The sequence below is a fragment of the Hemiscyllium ocellatum genome, chromosome 10 (genome assembly GCF_020745735.1).
Source record: "Hemiscyllium ocellatum isolate sHemOce1 chromosome 10, sHemOce1.pat.X.cur, whole genome shotgun sequence".
Lineage (NCBI taxonomy): Eukaryota > Metazoa > Chordata > Chondrichthyes > Orectolobiformes > Hemiscylliidae > Hemiscyllium > Hemiscyllium ocellatum.
The window spans coordinates 6,765,185-6,789,788 of NC_083410.1; the positions used below are offsets into that span (position 1 = coordinate 6,765,185).

At 43.6% G+C, this 24,604-nt stretch overlaps 1 protein-coding gene across 1 annotated transcript in view; it reads left to right on the plus strand.

Moving 5' to 3' along the window:
- The window catches only part of col12a1a (collagen, type XII, alpha 1a), a 270,018-nt gene that overhangs the window by 112,461 nt on the left and 132,953 nt on the right, over positions 1-24,604 (plus strand). Inside the window, exons 28-37 of the mRNA XM_060831214.1 lie at positions 280-412; positions 3,281-3,307; positions 5,294-5,436; positions 10,919-11,048; positions 15,238-15,380; positions 17,511-17,640; positions 19,203-19,345; positions 19,593-19,722; positions 20,790-20,932; positions 21,050-21,179. Coding sequence (XP_060687197.1) covers positions 280-412; positions 3,281-3,307; positions 5,294-5,436; positions 10,919-11,048; positions 15,238-15,380; positions 17,511-17,640; positions 19,203-19,345; positions 19,593-19,722; positions 20,790-20,932; positions 21,050-21,179 — 1,252 coding nt within the window. The remainder of the gene's footprint in view (positions 1-279; positions 413-3,280; positions 3,308-5,293; positions 5,437-10,918; positions 11,049-15,237; positions 15,381-17,510; positions 17,641-19,202; positions 19,346-19,592; positions 19,723-20,789; positions 20,933-21,049; positions 21,180-24,604) is intronic.

The window sequence follows — 24,604 nt, forward strand, 5'->3', positions numbered from 1 at the left end:
TGGGCCTAGTTGAATCAACTACATAAGAGTATTTATTCACTGAGCAGATCATTCCAAATTGTTCCCTTCAATTAGATTTTCACCAGAAATATTTCAGATGACACTTGGGACAGTGGTTGCAGTCAGAGGTTAATAAATTCAGGGTATGATTCCTGTAGTTGCCTGGATGATATCAAATTGAAGCCTCCCATTTCATTAGGAAAATGAGGTTTCAGAAAGAAAATTGGCTCCAGGCTCTGACACCCTATTGATCTTGGTGTTGATGCTTGTTCTGTCTAGATGATTATAAATGGCGAGGACAACAGCCAAATTTTAGATGGCCTGACTCCTGACACCTTATACGATGTTTCGCTTACTGCCATCTACCCAGATGAGATGGAAAGCGAAGATCTCCTTGGCTCCCAGCGCACATGTAAGTCTTTAGCACAAAAACATCTTTGTCAGGCTTTTCCTTTTTCCCCTATCCCTGCTTCTGCGATTGTGGTTTGGAAACAGGCACTTGATAGTGGTGGTCAGGGAGGGGGAAGAGATCCAACCACTCAGTAATCTATTCCTCATCGAAGTTTAAAGCCTTCCAACAGCTTAGCTTTACCAGTTTGGGTGGAAAGTTATCGATCTGCAATGTTAACACAGTTTTTCTACCTGTCTCTGAATATAATGAGCCAATATCTCCCATCATCAAATTCATTATCTCCTCCTTGTCGAGAAAATATTGGCTCCAGTTGTACTGTCTACCTATCTTGGGATTATGAGCTTGGGATAAGGATGGAACCCCCCTGGTCCTCACCTTCCACCCCACCAACCTCCATATACATCCCATCATCCTCTGCCACTTTTGCCACCTACAAACAGACCCCACCATAAGGGATATATTTCCCTCCCCATCCCTATCAGCATTCCAGAGAGACCATTCCTTTCTCGACTCCCTTGTCAACCCATTCCCAGCACCTTCCCTTGCCACCGCATGAAGTGCAAAACCTTCACTTACCCCCTCACCTCCACCCAAGGCTGCAAAAAATCCTTCCACACCAATAGAAATTTACCTGTACCTCCACCAATGTCATCTACTGTACCTGTTACACCCGATGTGGTCTCCTTTATGTTGGGGAGACAGGACGCCAACTTGCAGATCTTTTCAGAGAACATCTCTGGGACACCCGCACCAACCAACCCCACCGCCCTGTGGCTGAATAGTTCAACTCCCCCTCCCACTCCACCAAGGACACGCAGGTCCTCGACATCCTCCATCGCCAAACCCTAACCACCCGACGCCTGGAGGAAGAATGCTTCATCTTCGATCTGGGATCGCTGCAACCACACCGGATTAATTTGGATTTCACCAGTTTCCCATTTCCCTTTCTCCCATCTTATTCCAGTCCCAGGCCTCTAACTCAGCACCATCCTCTTGACTTGTCCATCATCTTTCCCATCTATCTGCTCCACTCTCATCTCTGACCTATCACCTTCTCCCCCATCTTCATCTACCTATCGCATTCATGCTATCTTCTCCCCAGCCCCCATCCCCCTCCCATTTATCTCTCAGCCCCTGGTCCCACAAGCCTCATTCCTGATGAGGGGCTCATGCCCAAAACTCATGCTGTCTGACCTGCTGTGCTTTTCCAGCACCACACTCTTCCAACCTGATCTCCAGCACCTGCAGTCCTCACTTTTTCCATTGTGTGACAATCAGTTGATATTTTCTTGATGCATTCCATCTAGATTGTCCCATGTTAACTTTATTGGATGACATCAGATCGCTAATCATTGAGTGAAGCACTCTTGATGTTTGTTTTTATGAAACGCTAAACAATACCAGACCATGTGTTTTAACAGAAGCAAGTAAGGTGATTGGAAAGGCAATAGGTCTTAATAGGTGTGTCCCATTTGAAGGAATTCAACCTTACTATCTCATGCTGCTCATGATACACAATGAACAAAAACGCAAAGAACTGCAGATGCTGGGAATCTGAAACAAAAACACATTTCTGGACAATATCACCTGGTCTGGCAGCATTGGTGAAGCAGAGTTAATATTTCAGGTCCAATGACCCTTCTTTGGAACAGCTCTGAAGAAGGATCACTGGACCCAAAACATTAACTCTGCTTTCTCTCCACCGCTGCTGCTGCTGCTGGTCATGTTGATGTTTTTCTGAAAGTTCCGTTCTTGTTCCTGTGATGCACATCCCTGTTTCTTAGACCTGTGTTTACTGGTGGGTTAAATAAGCTTTCATGAGGATTTACTTCAGCCTGTTGCCCCCACCCCTACTCTATTTTCCCAGTGAGAATTCTACTTCATTCCAGTTTCTGAAATTTTTCCTTACATCTCCCAGTCTCAATTTTGCCCTGCTCTTTCACTGACTTTGCTGTCCTTGGGCTCCCGCACTGTTCCAATGGAGCTCAATGTAAGCTTAACCAGCAGCAACTCAACCTTCAGTTAGACACCTTTTAGCCTTCCACAACTAACTTTGAATTCAGCAATGTTGGACCATAGTCACTCCCTCCATTTTGCTTTGTTTTTCTTTGAAGTTTTCTCCTTTAAATAATTTTTTTTTTCAGTTTTGCTTTTGAATGGCAGCTTGTCTTATTTCTTTACTTGTCCCAGCACTTGCTCAACCAACTCTTTCATTATTTAATTTCACGTCTCCTCTAGCTGATCAATTCCCTTCCCTTGTGTTGCTGCCCCTCTCTCCTTTAAACCTTTTAAAAACTTAGTTTTACCAGTTTGGATGAAAAGTTATCCACCTGAAAAGTTAACACTTTTTTTTGCCTGAGCCATTGCCAGACCTGCTGAGTGTTATTATCATTTTCTTAGGTCACTTTTATCTTGTCTCTCTTGCCAAGCTTTCTGCCATATTCTTCCAAAGTTGCACAGCACAATAAGAGAACTAAAGTCCAAAGATGTGCAAGTTAGGTCGATTGGGAATAGGAAAATGCCCATAGTGTCCAGGTAAGTGCAGGCAAGGTGGATTAGCCATTAGGTTACTGAGACAGGATGGTGGTGGGGAACGTGTCTGGGTGGAATGCTCTTCAGAGGTACTGCTTCCACACTGTAGGGTTTCTATGGCTCTATTCTATTGCTGGGGAAACTCAGAAGGTCTGGCGAAAGTTGTGGAGAGAAAGCAAAGTTAATGTTTTGGATCCAGTGACCCTTCTTCAGAATTTTGTTCACTGTGACTATAAACTTGAGAATTTAATGAGTTCTGAATGTCGACCAGATTTTTGCTCTACTTTAAAGAAAACACCTGATATTAACAAATGCCCTCTTTTAATTTTTTTTTAGTGCCCAAGATGATTCCAATTACACCCTGTAAGTGTTCAGTTTCTGTTACTTTCATTGGTAAATCTCTGCTTACAATAAATGTGAATCAGAGTATCAGACTGCCATGTTTATCTCTTGTTCTGTAAGGAGTTTCTTTCTGGGAGAACTCCTGTTTCTGAATTTAAATGAACCCAGTTCCAGACATTCCCAGTGCCTGTACACCAAAACTCTTCCTCGGAATTTCCAGATGATCTTTTACCTCCATCAGCTGGATGAGTGTACTGCTTCCTTCTTTAGGTTCTGGTGAGACTAAGGTCCCCAGGCTCGGAGAAAGATTATCAGAACCGCAGAGGAACCAGTAAAATTTCAATCTGTCAGGTTGATACTCAACCTGTTCCTCCTTCTGATGCTTTACATGTTCCTCCAAGGGAGCAGCATGAACATACCAAAACAATTGTAATTTCTCCCTTTGATCCTTGCCTCCTGTGGGCTCAGACCCCTCCTGGGACTCACCTTTACCTTGATATCATGAATGAAAATACTGAACAAGAATTATTGTGAATGATCATATAAATGGAACACTGCCTTTATGCAAAAACATGTTTGCAATATGTTTTTTTTCTCATTCATAAATGTACGGTCCATGATGTAACTGTCATCTGGATTAAATAAAATTGTAGGTCTTGCAGTACTAGAAGAGACCATTTATCTCATCTTTGCCTGGACCGGCTGTTTGAATGAGTTATCCACATCCATTGTGAGACTTTATTTTTCCTTATGACACTGCAAATATACTCCCTTTCAAGTGTTTGTCCACTACAAGCACCATACAAACTAATAAAATGATGGAACAGGCTTGATGGGCCAAATGGTCTCCACAGAATTGCAGTGGAGTTCTTCAGGAATTCAATAGTAAACGTTTGCCAGGAGTTTTTCCATGAACATGCAAATTACCTATCTACTGTGTTGCTGAAGTATTTTACAAATTATAAAGTGTAATTGTGGATGACTGAGGAGGATGTAATGATCTAATATTCAAACCCAGCTTAGGGAATCCATCTGTTGCCTTAGAAAATCTGACGTGAAATGCGTTTTGACAGCTGGAGTACTGTTGTTAGTGAGTAAGGCTGCTGCATACAATAATCACGCCAAGTCTGGCACTGATTTTGGCATTGCTAACTGAGAGAGATGCTGTGGAGGTGCCTGGAGAAATACGCACACACAAATGCCTATGTGTTACAACAGAGGATGTTCTGAAAAGGTGAGCCTGAGGCATGTTATTGCAATTAAGAAACAGCTTTATCGTAAAGCTGGTCTGCTTGGCCAGAAATTGAAAATTTCCATCCTTGAGCTCATCATTCTGGCTGATGTTCGCACTGCCCAGTACTGCACTGTCTGAGATCCCATCTTTCCGTTAGATCTTGTACTGCCCATTTAATTTAATCCTCCAATGAATGGGAAAAATCCCATGATATTAGTTCAAAGTAAGATGCAAGGATTTTTCTCTGGTGTTCTAGCTTATGCCTTCTGAATCAAAATCATGGAAAAACAAATAATCTGGTTGTTATCACCTTTCTGTTTATGGGACTTTACTGTGTGTAAATTGGCTGCTGCATTTCCTACATTGACTTGACTTCAGAAGGTTGTAGAGTGTGAATGTCCTAAGCTTGTGAAAGATGCTAATGCTATCAGATTCTTTTAACTTTTTCGAAAGGATGAAAGGGGAAAGGTATAAATGGGACCTAAGGAGCAACTTTTTCACACAGAGGCTAGTACGTGTATGGAATGAGCTGCCAGAGGAAGTGGTGGAGGCTAGTACAATTACAGCTTTTAAAAGGCATCTTGATGTGTATATGATTAGGAAGGGTTGAGAGCGATATGGACCAAATTCTGGCAAATGAGACTAGATTAGGTTAAGACATCTGGTCAGCATGAATGAGTTGGAACAAAGGGTCTGTTTCCATGCTGTACATATCCATGACTCTAAGAGGGAGGAAATGGCATTAATGCTCATGATGTCTATTTATTCTTCAGCCACTCCCACTCCCCCTCGTAACCTCCAAGTGTACAACGCCACACCTCACAGCTTGACAGTGAAGTGGGACCCTGCCATTGGTCGAGTCCGGGGTTATCGGGTTATCTACGCTCCCATGACCGGAGACCCCATTGATGAAACGGTAATTTCAATTGTCTTCATGATTCTTGTTTGTCTTTTTGTTGGTTAGAGTCCGTATGAAGCAGTGATACAGGGTGGATAATGGTATGGTAACTGATTCATCTGGATCCCAGACTCCAGGGACTGATAGGAAAGCTGTCGCTGGGAGGAAAAAAGCTTCCATGTCTGACAAAGCGAGGGAGAACCAGCAATGGGCTGAATGGCCTGAACAAAGGTGCTCTGGTTTCCTCCCACAGTCCAGAGGACTGATGTTTGAGGAAGAGTCACTCGACTAGAAATATGAACTTTGATTTCTCTCCACAGATGCTGCCAGATCTGCTCATTTCTATTTTTGTCCAGGGATGTGCAGGTTAGGTGGATTGGCCATGCTAAAGTGCCCCTAGTGTCCAGGGATGTGCAGATTAGGTGGATTGGCCATGCTGAAGTGCCCCGAGTGTCCAGGGATGTGCAGGTTAGGTGGATTGGCCATGCTGAAGTGCCCCGAGTGTCCAGGGATGTGCAGGTTAGGTGGATTGGCCATGCTAAAGTGCCCCGAGTGTCCAGGGATATGCAGGTTAGGTGGATTGGCCATGCTAAAGTGCCCCTAGTGTCCAGGGATGTGCAAGCTGTGCGGATTAGCCATGAGAATTGCAGGGTTACATTGGGTCTGTTTGGGACACTCTTTTGGAGGGTTGGTATGGACTCGATTGGCCGAATGGCCTGATTTCACACAGTAGGGATTCTATGACTCTGTGAACTGAATGGGTATGGAGCCAAATCTATTGAAACAAAAATGTTACATAATTTTCCAGGCAATTAGAAAAGAATGTAATTGATGACATTTATTCCCTTGAGTATAATGCAGCTTTAATTACATAAGTTAACCATAGGCTTCTTTTGGTAATAGTTGTTGCAACACATGTCAATGTCAGTGCCCATTCCGGGGACCAAAGGAATAGATTGAAATCCAGTTCAACTCCTTCATGTGTTGATGGAAATCGTACTGAAACAGGTTTTTGGTAATCAGTTGCAATATCTAGGAACTTGACAGCCCCAAATGCAATGACACACATGTGATTACAGATTAATGAGTTATTATTACACAGTTGCTTTTACATTCAAAATTATTTGCAGATTCCTTAAGTTGCTTTTATACAATTGCCATGCAACTAGCACGGAGATCTTAAAGTATCCACAATCAGGTCTTAATGCGAATCGTCAGAATAAGTTTTTGTTGTCGTGCATTGTTGAGGCTTTTATAGAATTGTTTAAAAATCAAGGGGGGGGGGGTGCAGACATCACCCTGTGCAGATACTAAACACATCTGTTTCAAGTTTCTCTGTTTTAGCAGATGTCTTATTTTTAGTATCAGAGGAAGGGGTTGACTCCAGTTCATTACAGTAACACCTCATTTAATCATTACCAACAGGCTATTTTTTTTTCAAACCATTGTTTCAATTTGCACAGGACTATGGAAAGAAGGCACTGAGACCATCCATTGGTGTTAAAATGGACAGGCTAACAAATACAGCACAGCAGAATGGACTTTCAGAGTAGATTGAGGTCAAGATTAGAATGGTGCTGGGAAAGCACAGCAGGTCAGGCAGCATCCGAGGAGCAGGAAAATCAATGTTTCGGGTAAAAGCCCTTAATCAGGAATGAGCTTTTGCCCAAAACATCAATTTTCCTGCTCCTTGGATGCTGCCTGACCTGCTGTGCTTTCCCAGTGCAACTCTAATCTTGACTCTAATCTCCAGCATCTGCAGTACCCACTTCTGCCTCTCAGAGTATCTTGTTTACAGAGCTGGTGCAGACACAATCAGCCAAATGACCACCTCCTGTGCTGTTACCTTTCTTTGAGCTATGAAAAGTATAATTTCCCCAAAAAAGAACAATTATTGGAGCATCATTTCGAATCAGTACTGATTCTGTCCGTAAACACGAATGCTCTTGAATCAAAGCCAACTCTTTTTTCAGGCCATGGTGTTGAAGAAAATGAGAAAAAAAAACATCTTTCTTCCTTTCAACTATCCTGGTATTCACGTGATTCCAGCATAATTGAGTTAGTTTGTTAATCAGAGAAATCTATATTCATTTCACTGAAAGTGACCCAAGTTGCAAATGTTATTTCTGGGAGCTTTACAAAACATTGTTTCAAATCCACATGTTCCTTCCAAATATGCCGCATCCACCACACACATATTTCTGATTACTCATGTAATCTTAAAAGCACTCTAGTTTATATTCAAAGCAGTCGTCATTCATTAAAATGATAGGGATTATATTAATGTCATCTTGTGCGCTAAATACATACCTCCTGACATTATTCCTGTGACTTTGCAAGAGAGTAGATTCAAAGTGTAAACCAGGTGTTGTACCTTACACAGTCTTCCTTTCAGCTCTCGAGTTATCACAGATTGATTTTAAATATCCTCAAACCTCCTCTGAACTTGCTTATCAGTGTGAACCATATGGTCTGTTCTATTTTGGACAAGGTGACATCACACGACCTAGACGTAGATCATTGATGAAAGCCTCAGCCTGTTTTCTGACTCAATGTTCCGTCTGCAGCCAGCAGACTCTCCCAGCTTTCCACAACAGGATTTACTCAAGGCATTGGAGATTGGACAGTCAATCACACCCTCCCTTCTTGGAGGCTTGGACTTCCTACAATTTGTGAAATCATTTGACACACTCTTGCTTCATCAAATAATTGTTTAACCTTCAGAAACTGCCAATGATACCCTCTAATAGCCTGAATAATTGCAAAGGAATATGTTATCACAGAATCCATACAGTGTGGAAACAGGCCATTCGGCCCAGCAAGTCCACACTGAGCCTCCGAACAACGTCCCACTCAGACTCATCTCATCTCTATGACTCTGCACATTTTATGACTAATCCATCTAGCCTGCACACCGCTGGACACTATGGACAATTTAGCATGGCCAATCCACCTCACCAGCACATCTTTGGACTGTGGGAGGAAATCAGAGTACCCTGGGGAAACTCACGCAGACACAGCGAGAAAACTCCACACAGACAGTTGCCCAAAGGTGGAATCAAACCCAGATCCTGGCTTTGTGAGGTGGCAGTGCTTAACACTGAGTCACCATGCTGCCCCAATATACTCTGGCTGTGGACTGAAATGCTCTACAATCCCTGGTAAGCCACTCAGTTCAAGGGTATTTCGGGGCAAACAAAATATACTGGCTCTATCATTGACACCCCATGACAGAATAAAGGAGGAAAGGATGTTAAGAAGAATCCACAGTCTGACATTCCCTTGTAAACTGTATTGACTAACTCACTTGATAGATTCAAACATTCGCGTGTGTTCCTTTATTGAATAGTTCATGTATCAGTACCAACAAGCCTTTCTCAGACTCAGTTTGAAAAAACATAAAATGGAAAACACCAGTTGCTGTTTGCTGTGTGCCAATAAATTGTTTTCCAGTAAATTGGATTACTTTCCTTGTGTTATGGCTAACCTTTTGATGTTTTTGTTTGAGTTAGTATCTAATCTGTCAAGAATAGAGAGGTTTTAACTTATCTTCAGTGACCCATTGTACTGGGTTATGTTGCATTGCACCATGTTCTTTATGCAAAGCAGACTTGTAGGTCATCTAAGACAACTCCATCCAAGAGGTTTGTTTTTAAAACTCTCATAGTCTTCATACAAAAAAAAACTCAATGATGTTTCTCCAGGTGACTGCCAGAATACCAACAGCACAATTTCTCACAATTCTGCTTCTTTCTGAAATAACCTTAGTACACCCCAATAAAATTACATCCTGACTGGATATAACAAAGAAGGAAGACTTTAATCCGCATTTAAAACCCAGGTGTTTTCAGTACATTTGAGAAATTAGCTGCAATTAACAACATCTAAGTTTGATGTTTTGGAGTTCACACATTTTTGCATTTAGATTGCACACAGCTACCATTTATCATGAACTTTTTCAGCTTAGAAAATGGGAACGTCAGCCTGCTCTGTCATATCACTCCCAGAAACAGAAAAGAGCTGTTTACTGTTGAGAAACAAAAATGTAATAACTTCCAGATGGCTCGCTGGCAAGATTGGCAGCAGTGTCCGGTTTGAGGTAGCCCACAAAGGGTGCAGGATTATAGAATCTGTCTACCAGAGAGCCTGCCTCTGCCAACGTGAAATGATGTGACAGTGCTGGACCCAAAAGGGCGGACAACATCAACATATCCCCAAGCTCCTTCACATTTAATTAAAATCCAAGGATAGTGACTGTCTGAATGAAATTAGACTAGCAATGCCCAATTGACACAGGATGGCATTGGAAAATTTTCTTGAAGGTTGTTGGTGGATGAAGCACTTAAAGCAGTCAAGAGGGAGCTTTTTTTCAAAATGATTTCTTATCCAGATTTGGCTCTGGATGTTTTCTTCGCTGTGACATGAAACATTTTTAAGGCCGGATTTTGGACATTCAATGTCTGAGAGAAAGAATTGTTTCACAACCTCAAGATGTGTCACAATATTTTACAGCCACTTAGATATTGTAGTCTCTGTAAGTCACGTGGCTCTTATTCTGTGCACAGCAGGATCCCACAAAAAGTGAAGCATACATGACCAGATGAGCTGTTTTATTGGTAATGATACCTATTGGACTATAACCTGGTGTTGTGTGATTGTACCTTTGTCCACCCTGGTCCAACACCAGCACCCCCACATTATTGATATTAGTTGAGGAAAATAAATGATCTATGATGTCAGAAGGTTGTTCTTACAAGTAGTACAATAGAATCTTTTATTTTCACCAGACAAGACAGAATGCCTTTGGATCTTATTTGATAGATGGCATCTCCAATCATCATTGAGTCGTAGAGTTTTTGACATCACAGAAAGGGGCCCATCAGAACATTGAGTTTGCACCAATCATCAAACATCCATCTATTCGAATCCCAGCACTTTCCAGCACTTTGCCTATCGCGTTTCTACAATAGTGTGGCATTCCATTATGTTGAATTTTGTCTGACCTAGGACTGGGAATGATACTGCTAAGCTGCTGCCCAGATTGAGTTCCATGTTTGCAGTGATGGACAGTGTGGGAGGCCCCAATTCCTGGGACTGCAAAAGCCAGGCATTCCTTTCTTCAGTCACCCTTCTTTACAGATTATTCAGGATAATTGAGGAAGGATATTCCAATGACTGGACAATCCAGAATCAAGGATTGCAGGATATGGGGTGGGTCATTGAGGATTGAAATGGGAGAAATGTCTTCACCCAGAGAGTGTTGAGTCTGTGGAATTCTCTGGCATGGAATATGATTGAGGCTAAAACACTGAAGGAGTTAGATGCAGTTTTTAGGCCTGAAGGGATCATAGAGAGCAATCAGAAACAGGATACTGATTTGGATGATCAGCCATGATCATATTGAATGGTGGAACAGGCTCAAAGGGCCTACTCCTGCTCTGATCTTCTATGTTTCCATATCCATTGAATATTTAACTCAAGGCATTTATTTCTCTTCAAGGTCACTGTGGGTGCCAGACAGAACAGCGTGGTGCTGCAGAACCTGGATCCAGACACACCTTACTCAATCAAAGTGGTCTCTGTCTCTAGAGCTGGAGATGGGGGACAGATCATTGGAAATGGCAGAACAAGTATGTTCGATGACCTTGTACATGATTGCTCAGTGTAGGGGTCATGGGGGGGAATGGTGGTTGAGGATTGGGTGGGAGGTTGGGGAGGAGAAATTACATCACCTGAGGGTTCAAAAATTGAACTGGACCAGCCAAATAAATACTGTATACTGCGGTTACAAGGATTACTCAAAGACTGGGAATTGTCCAGAGAGGAACCCAGCTCCCTGATCCTCAAAGCCTGTCCACCATCTACAGGGCACAATTCAGGAGTGTGATAGAATACTTCCCATTTGTCCAGAGGTGTGGAACTCCAACAAACTGACTCCAAAGTATCCTGTTTCATTGGCACTCCATCTGCCACCTTCCAATTTCGCTGCCTCCCCCACTGATGCTCAGCATCAGCAGCGTGGAACATCTGCTAGACACTGTAGTAATTCACCAAGGTACTTTCAGCAGCATTTTGCAAACCCAGGACCTATACCAACCAGAAGGTCAAAGGAAAGCAGATACATGGGAGCACCACCAGCAGCAAGTTCCCCTTGAAGCCACATACCATCCTGAATTGGAAATGTATCACTGCTTTATGTCAAAACCATGGAGCTGTCTCCCTAAAAATACTGTGAATGCTCCTATATCCCAAAGACTTTAGTGGTTCATGAAAGCAGCTCACCATCACCTTCTGGAGGGTAAATGGTAATGGGCACTAAAAGCTGGATTAGCCAGTGACCTTTGTATCCAATGAGTTAATTTTAAAAATGTACAGTATCTCTGTGATCTTTGACTTTAGTCGCACATTTAGGTCATTCAGCTCCTTGGTATGGTCCATCATTCATTCCAAACATCTCTCCTCAATATTAACCTAAAAGGAAAGGGCTGGGCTTGATCATTGGCCCAATAGAGTATCACAATTGGGTGGATTTATATCATGTATTCAACTATTTACACTGAGTGAGTGAAGTTCGAAATCTGGAGTTATTTAGCTTAATATTCAAAATTCCCTGCTCTTCATTAATACTTGATAACTTAATTTTCAAAATAATAAGGTCCCTTTCTAAAGCATCAGTTGCTTCTCAATTCCTTCTTGGGCTGATGGAATAGAATTCTGCCTCTTCCTCCACACGTGTCCTGCAGTGGAATGGAATTTTCAACTTGCCTGAGTGCAATATCAAAGAGATCCAAAATCCATAGCACAAACTAGTTGCTATTTGGCATCAACCTCACAGCCTCCTTCAAAAGGAGCTCAAGAAAATAATTGGTTTTTCTAAATGTAAAATAATTAGTTTGGGAGTAAGGAAACCAAATAGTGGAGTGTGTTTTGAATAAATCAGCAGCAGGCCGTGCTGATTGGGAAAGGGATTTGGGGCATTTTGTGGAGAAGTTATTGAAACCACCCGCTCAGTGTATGGTTACGTTGGGAAAGGCAAGTAAACTTTCTGGTTTCTTAGCAATAGGATGGAGTGTAAATCAAAACAGGTGACGTTGTTCCTTTAGAAGAAAGAACATTCATTTAATTAGTGCCTTTTACGACCCCGGGACATTCCAAAATATTTTGGAGCCAATTAAATACCTTTGAAGTGTAGTCACCATTTCACTTCTGTAATACACGAAATACAGCAGCTTCTTTTTGCACAACTTGTCACAATCAGCAATGAGATAAAGAAACAGTCAATTGGTATCATTAGTGACAGTTGATGGATAACTGTTGACTAGGTAACTTACCTCCTGATTTTCAAAACCTGGCCACCATCTACAAGGCACAAGTCAGGAGTGTGATTGACTGCTCCCCACCTGCCTGAATGGGGGCAACTCCAACAACACTCAGGAAGCCTGACACCATCCAGGCCAAAGCGATCCACTTGATTGTCACCACATCCACAACCATCCACTCCAATCATCACCAGTGCTCAGTAGCAGCAGTGTGTACTGTCTACAAGATGCACTGCAGAAATTCAAGAAAGATTCTCAGACAGCACCTTCCAAATCCACCACCACTTACATGTAGAAAGTCAAGAGCAGCAGATATGTGGGAAAACCACCACCTGCAAGCTCCCCTCCAAGTCAATCACCATCCTCACTTGGAAATATATCGCTGTTCCTTCAGTGTCACTGGGTCAAAATCCTGGAACTCTGTCCCTAAGGGCATTGTGGGTCAACCTCTAAAATGTGAACTGCAGTGGTTCAAGAAAGCAGCTCACCACCATCTTCTCAAGGGCAACTATGGATGGGCAATTAATGCTGCCTCAGTATTGTCCATGTCCCAGAGATGACTGAGAAAAAGGTGACAATGGATACTTTCATCAAAATATGCCACAAGATCATTTCTTCCCCACCTGAAAGGACCTCATTTTATGTCACAGCAGCTCCAATCAAACCCCAGGAGTGCACTGCAGTGCCAAGTGGGCCATGTATTGACATTCCTGAATGATGAGGGGGTACTTTTGTTCACAACGGTTGTGCAGTATTAAGAAGGAATGAAGAGTCACTCAGGTTTCAGAATGCTTGCCCTAGCCCACCCCTGCCCATTCAAATCCCTGAGGACTGATGCAGTTTGTTTAAAAGATTTGAGATCTTTTTTGAGGGCGGCATTGCTGCCTCACCTGACCTCTCACTGCCCATTTCAATTGCCCTTCCAGCTCCCTCTCCGAAATGACCATCCTTGGCCTCCTCCATTGCCACAGCGAATCAGATTGCAAATTGGGGGAACAACACCTCATCTTCCACCTCGGCAGCCTACAGCCTGGAGGACTCAACATTGAGTTCTCCAATGTCAAATAACCTCCCTCCCCAGCCCTTCTCTTTCTCTTCCATTCCTTTGACCGACCCTTCCTTCCAGCTACCGATTGGATTAATTCCTCCCATCGACCAACGAGGCCGTACCCTCTACCTGTGTTCACCTATCCCTACCTCACCACCCTGCCTCTTTCCCCACCCAAAACCCTCCTCCACCCCTCCCTTTATCTGGAGCTTCCCTGATATTCCCACTCAGCCCTGAAGAAGTGTTATATCTGAAACGTTGACTTCTCAACCTCCTGATCCTGCTGGGCTTGCTGTGTTCCTCCAGTCTCATACTGGTCTACCTTGGATTTCAGCATCTGCTGTAATTTTTGTCTCCACATATGCCAGTGACATAAAAAACTCCTGGGATTTGCAGAAGCAGATATCTACGCATTCGTATTTTCTAAATTTTCCATCTGGTGGGTGAATTCAGAACAAGCAAAGGTGAAAAAGGAGGTTGAAGTACAGATGTACTGTGAGGTATAGCAGGCTTGATGGGTTGAATGGCCTCCTCTCCACTCCTTTGCAGGCTGTGTAGCTTGCATGTGGCAAATATGAATGGCACCCGGTAGCTACTGGTGTCAGATCAGTCATTTATTCGATAATAGTTCCAGAGACAATGTGGTTTTGCCAGGACAGTCCTCGTTTTCATTAGATGTCCTGATATCCCAACAATTTCCTAAAGATACTTCAGATTTCCTGGTTTTCACCTTATCCCTTTAGAGTTGATGCCCATAAGACTTTTGTATGCTCTCATAGCATCGTACAGATCTCTAAGCACAGTAAAACGACGTTGGCCTTTCGTTTCTGCACCAGTCAGAAACAGTTACTTGATTATTCTAAACCTGCTTTCCAGCATTTGACCCATAGCTGAAAATGTGTTGCTGGTTAAAGCACAGCAGGTTAGGCAGAATCCAAGGAATAGGAAATTCGACGTTTTGGGCATAAGCCCTTCATCAGGAATAGCCTTGGCATCACAAGCGTACATCTAAATCCTTCTGAAATGTGATGAGGATTTCTACCACCCTTACAGGCACTGAGTTCCAGGTTTACACTCCCTCTGAGTTTAAAGGTGTTTCCTCAAATGTCCTCTAAACCTCCTATCCCTCACTTTAAATCTATGTCCCTTAGTCATTTAGCGTCCCATTGAGAACTGAATGGCCTCATTCCATGCTTTCTGAGAGTGGAACTTGATACCTCTGAGGGTGTGAAGACCACATCGAGCTCTCTGATCACATCTCCCATTGTGAGTCACTCAATCAGTACAAACTGGGAATCATTGCCTACTCCTTTATGCTGATGGACTCTATTTGAAACCATGGTTTATGTTGGGAGACACAAGTTGGCAGCGCACAGCGGAAATCAAGGGAGCATTTGAGAGGTCTGTCCAGGCCCTTCGTATAAAACCATCTGAAATGTTTGTGTTTTTCAGAGCCACTTGCTTCTGTTCGAAATCTCAGAGTGTACAACCCAACAACGAGCTCGCTCAATGTGATCTGGGATCCTGCTGAAGGAGTTGTACGTCGCTATAAGATTCATTATGTTCCAACAACTGGAGCTGGAAATGAAGAAGTGGTGAGCATCACAACTAAGTGTAGTTCATTGCTAAATGTAGCTCAGGGCTTACTGCAGATGCAATGTAGCGATAGTCAACAGAATCGAGTGGCATGTTCATAGCGTCGTTAATGTTGGGAAACCTTCCAAAGTGTTTCGCAGGAATACGATCCATAAAATGTTGATATTGACTCACGCAAAAATGTACAAACAAACCTTGGTGAAAGTGGTAGGTTTTAAGGAATGTGCTCAAGGAGGAGAGAGGGGTAAGTACAGCAGAGAGACTTATGGAAGGAATTCCAGGGCTTCAGGCCCAGTTGAATTATAGAATCCCTAAAGTGTGGAAACAGGCTACTTGGTCACTGAATCCACACTGCCCTTCTAAAAAGCATTCTATCCGAACCCAACCCCCTTCCCTGCAACCCTGTACTTTTCATGGCCAATCCACATAATGCGCATCCTTTGACTGTGGGAGAAAACCGGAGCACCCAGGGGAAATCTGGGTGGACACAGAGAAAATGTGAAAACTCCACACAGACAGTCACCTGAGGTTCGAATTGAACCCAGGTCCCTAGCACAGTGCTAACCACTGAGCCATCAAAGGTGTGGTTGGCGATAGTGGAATCAGGGAGATTGAGGGTGTGCAAGCACAATCTGATGGTGATTGAGTAGGAAACGCACCACACATTTCACTATGACTGCTTATGCTATCTATTAATCTCTTATTTAGTCCCTATACCAATGACACACTGTCAAACAAATGTCAGGGGTGTCAGAGTCCTTGTGTTTACTTAAGACTGACACAAATTGATTCTTGATCAGTGGAGGAATCAAGGGTTATGGGGAAAGGGCAAGAAAGTGAGTGTGAGGAATCTCAGAACAGTTGTGATCCCCTTGAATGGGAGGGTAGGCTCAAGGGGCTAGATGGCCGACTCGTGATCCTATTTCTTCTGGTCTGTGGAAAGGTTATTCGGGAATTCGGGGAAATCAGTCCTTGCTTCCTTGTGTGAGTAGGATCTCTGTCAAATTCACAGCAGCACTGTGAGACCCAGGAGCTTCATCCCAAGGTTTTGAAATGATGTTTGTTTGTGTCTGAGGACTTATTCACGTTGCTATGCACACTTCTAGAATACTTTCTCCTCCTTGAGTAGCTTTACGGAGTTTTCTGTAAATAGGACTTAGGACTAGAGGTAAAAAAGTGTAATCACAAAGTCATCACTGCACAAAAAAGGCCATTCATTCCATTAAGCCCATGCTATCCATTGTTCTACTTGACCCTCGTTGTCTTGTGAGTTTATTTCCTTCAACTGTCGACACCCATTTGAATTTCCTTTTGAAACCATTGACTGTCTTTGCAAAGATCCATGAACTTGAAGCTCCCAGCTCCTCTGTTTTGTTTTTGATTTTGAACTTAATTACAAGAATTAATAAAGGCACTGAGCTTTACATAGAAAGAAAGAGCTGCTATTTGTAGGCTATACTTTACAGCCATTGAAGTAAGTTAGATATAATTTCATTGACAATCAATTAGTGCACAGCAAGATCACCTTGTTAATTAAGAAGTTAATGAGCAATAAAACTTTATTCTTAGTATGTGGGCCATCACAGGCAAGTCTAGCATTTATTGCCCTTCTTCATAATCTGATTCAACTGCTCAACTACTTCCTTGGCTGATTAAGGTTGATATGGTACTGGAGTCACATGGAGACCCAGACTTCAACAAGTTTCCTTCCCCAAAGGGCCTGAGTGAAGCAACGTTTACAAGTGGACAGACAGCCTTATGATCACTTTAACTGGGAGCAAATGTTTATATTTCTTTTGAGTTGAGGCTGCCTGTTGAGAGATTTAAAAATCACACAGCACCAGGTTGTAGTAACAGGTTTATTTGGAAGCACCAGCTTTCGGAGTGCTTCTCCTTGAGCAGCGCTCTGAAAGCTAGTGCTTCCAAATAAACCTGTTGGACAATAACCTGGTACTGTGTGATTTCTAACTTTGTACACCCCATTCCAACACCGGCGTCTCCAAATCATTGAGAGAATTGAATTTACACTCTAATGGACTATTAGTACATTAACAACACTGTGGCACAACTGAATTCCATCCAATAATATTTGCAGATGGTGCTGAGTTGTGTTGCCTTTACTTTGCCAGGTCACCGTGCCAGGAAATACACACAACACGGTCCTCAGGAGCCTGAATCCGGATACACCTTACAAAGTGACAGTGGTTCCTGTCTACAGCGAAGGTGAAGGTGCTCGTAGATCCAGTACTGGGAGAACATGTAAGTGCTCAGTCAGATCATGGCCTAAAGCAGATAGTTTGCTTTTCTTCAGGTCAAAAGCTGGGGAGTTTAAAACAGAGCATAGCAGAAATGATTTCTCTCAAAGGGTCGTGAATCATAGAATCCTGACAGTATTGAAGCAGGCCATTCGGCCCTTTGAGTGCACATTGACCCTTCGATAAGATGCCACCCAGTCCCACCCCCTGCCCTGTCCCTGTAACCTTGCATTTCCCATGGCTAATCTACTTAGCCTGCACATCCCTGGACATGACAGGCAATTTAGAATGGTCTAAGCTGGACTGTGGGAGGAAGCCCTCACAGACACGGGGAGATTGTGCAAACTCTGCACAGCCAGACACCCAAGGGGGAAATTGAACTTGGGTCGCTGGTGCTGTCAGGTAACCTCTGAGTCATCCTTTGTGGAATTCCCTTCCCCCCAGAATGTGGTGGACCACAGGACATTAGGTAAATTTAAGGAAGGGATAGCAGATGTTTAGTTAGTTTTGGATAGTGATCAGGAACGTAGAGTTGAGGCCGAGAAGAGATCAGCCTTAGTTGTATTCTATGGCGGAAGGCCATTCGGGAAGCTGAATGGCCAACTCCTACTTCTAGTCTTTATGCTCTTATGTCAATTGCTCAGTGATGAATTTCCAGTTCTTGGGATGTGGTTATCATTATGGTTGACATTAATTGGGGATTGCTTTCATCAACATTGACTTTCACCTTGAATCACAGCAGTGTGTGTGAAGATGGGAGTCTCAGCATCCTGTTGAGAAGGGGAAGTGCACTCCAGCCATCTGCAGGCCAAGTCATATGTTTAGATCAGAGTAGTGCTGGAAAAGCACAACAGGTCAAGCAACATCTGAGGAGCAGGACCTCGGATGCTGCCTGACCTGCTGTGTTTTTCCAGCACCACTGTGATCTAAACTCTGGTTTCCAGCATCTGCCATCCACACTTTTGCCTAGGCCATGTCATATGCAGGGGCAAATTCTATAGGCACTGGAGGTGATCAATGTTTGGCCAAATTGACCAGTGTATTGGTCTAGTCAAATCAGTGCATGATTTTTAACATTGTTTCAGTCAAGCCCAATCCTGTTTTCAAAAGAGGTTTGCAAAATGTTCCAGCAGACAAGAGAAAGATCGAATTGATCTAACCATATACTATCAAGGGAGCATTGATTTCCTTATTATCACTCCTTTGTCTCCCATTGTTAATGGGGACAATAGTGCTTTGACTGTGTAATGTCTCCCATCCTAGTCCACTTTGTGACCTCATTGTCATCTCAAGATGCAGCAATGGCATTTGGAACTCCAGAAGTTACACAGAGGGAGCTATTCTCTCACCACTACCTTCTCAAGGGCAATTAGGGATGGGCAATAAATGGTGGCCCAGACAGCAACGCCCATGATTCACTTGTGAATCAAGCAGGAAATTCTCCCCTCTACATCTTGACCAACAAAATGTGTTGAGCTGCATGGTGCTAAGTGATTTATAGGAGTGTGTGTGTGTGTGTGTGTGTGTGTGTCATAACTGTAATGCAGTCTTTCTTCCTATGTCTAGTAATCCGTGGGGCACCTGGAAACGTTCAAGTCTTCAACCCATCGCCAAACAGTCTGAATGTTCGTTGGACCAGTGCACCGGGGCCTGTGCAGCAATACAGGGTGGTTTATGCACCACTGACTGGAACCCAACCCCCTCAATATGTAAGTCACCATTACCCAGACACCACTACAGTAAGGAATGTTTCTGACTGATTCATTTAGCTGAGCTTCAGTGCACTTTGTGATAATCTAAAACTAAAAATGACTGTGTAATCAGTTTGGCTTCACTCATTGGCTCGTTAGTAAGTTGCCATCTGACTGCTATGAACGTTGGCTGTGGGTTTCTGTACTCTGATCCGTTTTTTGTGATTGTGTATGTGCTGATGTGGATCCGCTGTTCGCTGTTCAGGTTGTGGTGCCCGGAAACACCAACAACGTGCTCTTGCAACGTCTGCAACCAGACACAAAGTATTCTGTCAACGTGGTAGCAATGTATGCTGATGGGGAAGGGGACCCACAAGCCAGCGAGGGCCAAACATGTAAGCTCAGTAGCTGTTTAAGCATCTTTATTTGCGTAAGCCCATGTGCATGTACCCGTTGTGTCTATACATCTGTGCGACGATGTATGTGTGCATTTTGTGTGAATGTGACTCTAACTCCGATACAGCTATCAGAAATGGCTGATGAGGCAGAGGCTACTTCCTGTCTCTAAGCCTGAAGAGTGATCTGATCAAAATCCTTAAAAGTTCAAAAAGATCTGAGGGGATGGACAGTGAGACACGACCTCAGAGGAAGGAGGTGAACGCAGTTGAGAGAGTACAGAAAAGATTTACAAGAACAGTTCTACGGATGAGAAACTTCAGTTCTGAGGCTAGATTGAGGACTGTTCTTCTTGGGGAACAGGGACCAAGAGAAGATTTGATTGATATTTTCAAAATCATGAGTGCCTAGATAGGGTAAGTAGGGAGAAGCTTTTCATGCTCAGTAAAGGAACAAGAATGTGAGGGAGTAGCTTTAGAGTGATCTTCAAGAGAAGCAAGAATGACGTGAGGAAAAAAAACATTTCACTTAGCAAGTAGTTAGGGTATGGAATGCGCTGACAGGAAATGTGGTTGAGGCAGGTTCAATTGAGGCATTCAAGAACGCATTAGATGGTTATATTGATAAAAATAACATCCAAGGGTAAGGGGATGAAGTAGAGGATTGGCTCTAGGTAATTTAATGAGATAGGGCAAGCACAATGGGCTGAATGGCCTGCGTCAATTCTGTGTTTCTGTGACATTTGGGGGATCACAACTAAGGGCCATAAAAATAAGACATTCACAAATAAAACCAATAGGGAGAAAGTTGTTTATTCACAAGGAGTGGTTAGGGTGAGTTGAATGCAATCCTTTCATGGGGAACTGGAAAAACACCCAAAATGGAAAGGAATAGAAAAATCTGGGGATAAAGGTATTGAAGTGTGGGGTGGTGGGAGGTGGAGGAGAGACACCGATATAGTTGGGATGAATGGCCTGTTTCTGTTGTGTGAATTGTCTGTGATTTCTCCTGCACTTGGTGCACATCGCAATCATAATTGACATTATGTTTCCCCCCATCTGCACAGTAACCCGGAGTGGACCCAGGAATATGAGGGTGTTTGATGCTACAACCAACAGCTTGACTGTGAGCTGGGATCATGCTGAGGGTCCTGTTCAGCAGTACCGGATTGTATACGCTCCCACTGTCGGAGACCCCATCGAGGAGTTTGTAAGTGCACCCAACAATCTTTCCCCGAGTTTCAGATCCTTGAATTGGTCACTTTTATCCCTTGCTCCATCCCTCCGCAGTGAGCTTAACTCATGGGAATTGTTTCCCGTTTTCCAGACCTTTGTTCCTGGAAGGCGAAACACAGTCACTCTGCAACCCCTCACAGCCGACACTCCCTACAGAATAAGTGTTGTGGCGATGTACGAGGATGGAGATGGAGGACAGCTGACTGGAGATGGGAGGACAGGTGATCACTCTTTCTTTGTTGTTTTGTGTCTCTTGTAAAATTCTGTCTGGTGTTTCTTGGCCAATTCTTTGAAAAAACAGGAATCAGTGTATATTCTCGTGATTCGCTCAGATGCAGAGCTATTGCAGCGTGATTTGGATGGGCTGAGTGAGTGGGCAAGTGCACAAGAAACACAGCATAATGTGGATAAATGTACTCACTTTTACAGCAAAAATAGGATAGCAGATTATTATTGGATGGCTACAAATTTAGAGAGGGACATATTCAATGAATCCTGGGTGTCCTTGTAGACTTGTCACTGACCATAAGCACGCAGGTGTAGCATGCAATCAAGATAGCAAACTGTTGGCCTTCATCATGAGAGGATTCGTGTACTGGGCCAAGAAATATTGCTGCAACTGTACATTGGGTGAGGCCACACCAGCAATATTGCCTGCAGTTTTGGTCTCCTTATCTGAGGAAGGATATTCTTGCTATGGAGGGAGTACAGCGAAGGTTTATTGAGACTGATTCCTGGATTGGCAGGAGCGATGTATGAGGAGAGATTGAGTCGTTTAGGACAATATTCATGGGAGTTTAGAAAAATGAGGGGGAATCTCCAAGAAAAGTGAAAAATTCTAGCACGTCTAAAGAGGTTAAATGCAAGAAGGATGGACTCAGTGATGGGCAAGTCCAGAACCAGGAGCCACAGTCTAAGGTTAAGGAGGTAAACCTTTGAAGACTAAGATGAGGAGAAACATTTTTAATGAGAGAATGGTGAGCTTGTGGAATTCACTAGCACAGATAGTGGTTCGCCAAAATACTATATGTTTTCAAGAAGGGGTTCAGTACAGTTCTTATAGCTAAAGGGAGTCGAGAGTGTGGTGCTGGGAAAGCACAGCAGGTCAGGCAGCATCCGAGGAGCAGGAGAATCGATGTTTCGGGCGTAAGCCTTTCATTAGGATGAAAGTCGATTTTCATGCACCTTGGATGCTGCCTGACCTGCTGTGCTTTTCCAGTACCACAGTCTATACTGGATGTTCTGACTGATGAACGCATGCTGCCAAATGCCTTCTTCACCATCCTACCTACCTGTGACACCACTTCCAAGGAACTATGTACCTGCACCCATAGGTCTCTCTGTTCAACAACACGCCCCAGGGCTCTTTCATTAATTATGTAAGTCCCGCCCTGATTTGTCTCACCAAAATGCAAAACCACAGATTTATTTAAATTCAACTCCAATGCCATTCCTCAGCCCACTGACATTTCAAGGAAAAGTTGTTTATCAGGAATGTCACCTACTCTCCCTGCAATCAGCCCTGCCCCAGCTCAGGGCCACACTCTCCCAAACCTGCAAGGGATCTCTGCTGTGCTTCATCCTGAGAAGAACATACGCTTTTTTTCCAGCTTATCGGACATTAAGGAAAGTAAGTACATCAAACTTCCATGTACTTAAACCTCCAGGCTTGGCATTCCTCAATAATTTCAGAACCTTCTTCCGGCCTCAGGAACTGCTCGGACGCCATTGAGACATGTAGCTGCTACAGTCACCATTACAGCAGCCAGTGATGCCATCACTTCCGCCCCCCGCCATCCCACAGCCCTCAGCCATCACTGACACCACTGCCTCCGCGATCGCTGGCAAGACAACCGCCTCCACGACCACTGCCAGAATCACCGACAAGGTTACACCTCCGCCCCCATGCTTGCCGCCACCTCAGCTACTTCTGCCCCCACCGACATCACTCACTGGATCACCGCTGACAAACACACCACATGGACCGTCACTTCCACCCCCGTGGATGCCACTGAAGGCACAACTTCCACCAACTCCCGACCTCCCATTTCTAATGAAGAACTTATGCCCGAAACGCCGACTCTCCTGCTCCTCAGATGCTGCCTGATTGGCTGAGCTTTTCCAGCGCCTCACTTTTTGACTTTGCAGGCATCTGCAGTCCTCACTTTCTCCCTGTCTTCTTAGATAACCTTCCTCACTCTCCACTGTACCACCAATGTTGGTGCCATCAACAAACTCACTAACCATGCCTCCCATACTCTCGATTTGGAGGTGCTGGTGTTGAACTGGGGTGGACAGAGCTAAAAATCACATCACACCAGGTCGTGGTCGAACAGGTTTATTTGAAAGTGTTCGCTTTTGGAGTGCTGTTCCTTCACCAGGTATTTGTGGAGTATAAGATCCGAGATCAAATATGCCAGATTTCGTAGGAAATCAAACGTTTCAACATTGAGAAATTCCCGACAAATATTGGCACACACCGAGGGACCCACAGAAACAATTATCCGTCAGTTGGGAATCCCATGTAAATCATGACACACTCCCAGTCATCTGCTATAAATATTGATTCACTCCCCAGGTCCCCCTTGTTAAAATGCTGGCACTCAACCAGAGACAACCCCCACCCCAACCTCACCACTGCAAATATTGATACAAACCCAGGCATCTGCTGCAAATGTTAACACACACGCGCAGGAGTCTCACTAAACCTCCGACAAACTCTCATGCACCCCTGGCAAATACTAACATGCTTATTGGCAACAAGAGAAAGTCAACATCACTTGGAAAACAGTACATTTTGATGGAATATTTAACATTCGGATATCACGACCTATGTGTCAGCATGTTAAATAGTGGAAAGAACAAATCTCTTGACAGCTGGATAGAATTTGCTTGCCTTAGGGACACTCTGAAGTCCTCTGTATGAAAACCAGTGCTGTAATTAAGAAACAAAGGTTAATGTTTTGCACAGATTAGTCTTTACTCTGCTGGTTTGTAGAATTAATTTGTAGTCTCGATCGTTAGATGATCCCGGTATCATTAATCTTTGGCTGGCCACAGTTTACTCCAACTGATACAGGACTCATATGTATTTAACTATGGAATCTTATAGCATGGAAGACATTGCACAAGTGCTTGTTTATTGAAAATGTATTGAGTCAGATCTAATTCCTTGCCCTCTCCACCACACTCCATCAAATCTTTCCTTTTGAACAATTGATCCAACTACCTTTTGAGTGTTATGAGTGAATTTGCTTCATTTCAGGCGTCCTATTCTTCAACAAAATAACTCACCAAGTTTAAGAGAAAGAAAAACCTTCTCATCTTGACAGCTTAGTCACAGATCAGAGAATGGTACAGTGCCCAAGGAGGTGATTTGATCCATCATTGACTGCGCCTGTTCCCTGTGAGAATGGTTCTCTTCAGTCGCTTACCATAGCCTTTGCTCTGCAACCCGACAAATTGGTCTTGCTCAAGAGTCCAGTTGCCTTTGAGAAGGTCCCAAAGGGATCTGATTCCACCACCCTTACAGTAGCAAGTTCCACATCTTAAGAGTCAATAAAATGTGGAGCTGGGAAAGCACAGTAGGTCAGACAGCATCAGAGGAGCAGTCAAGTCAGACGTTTCAGGTCAGGTCCTGATGCAA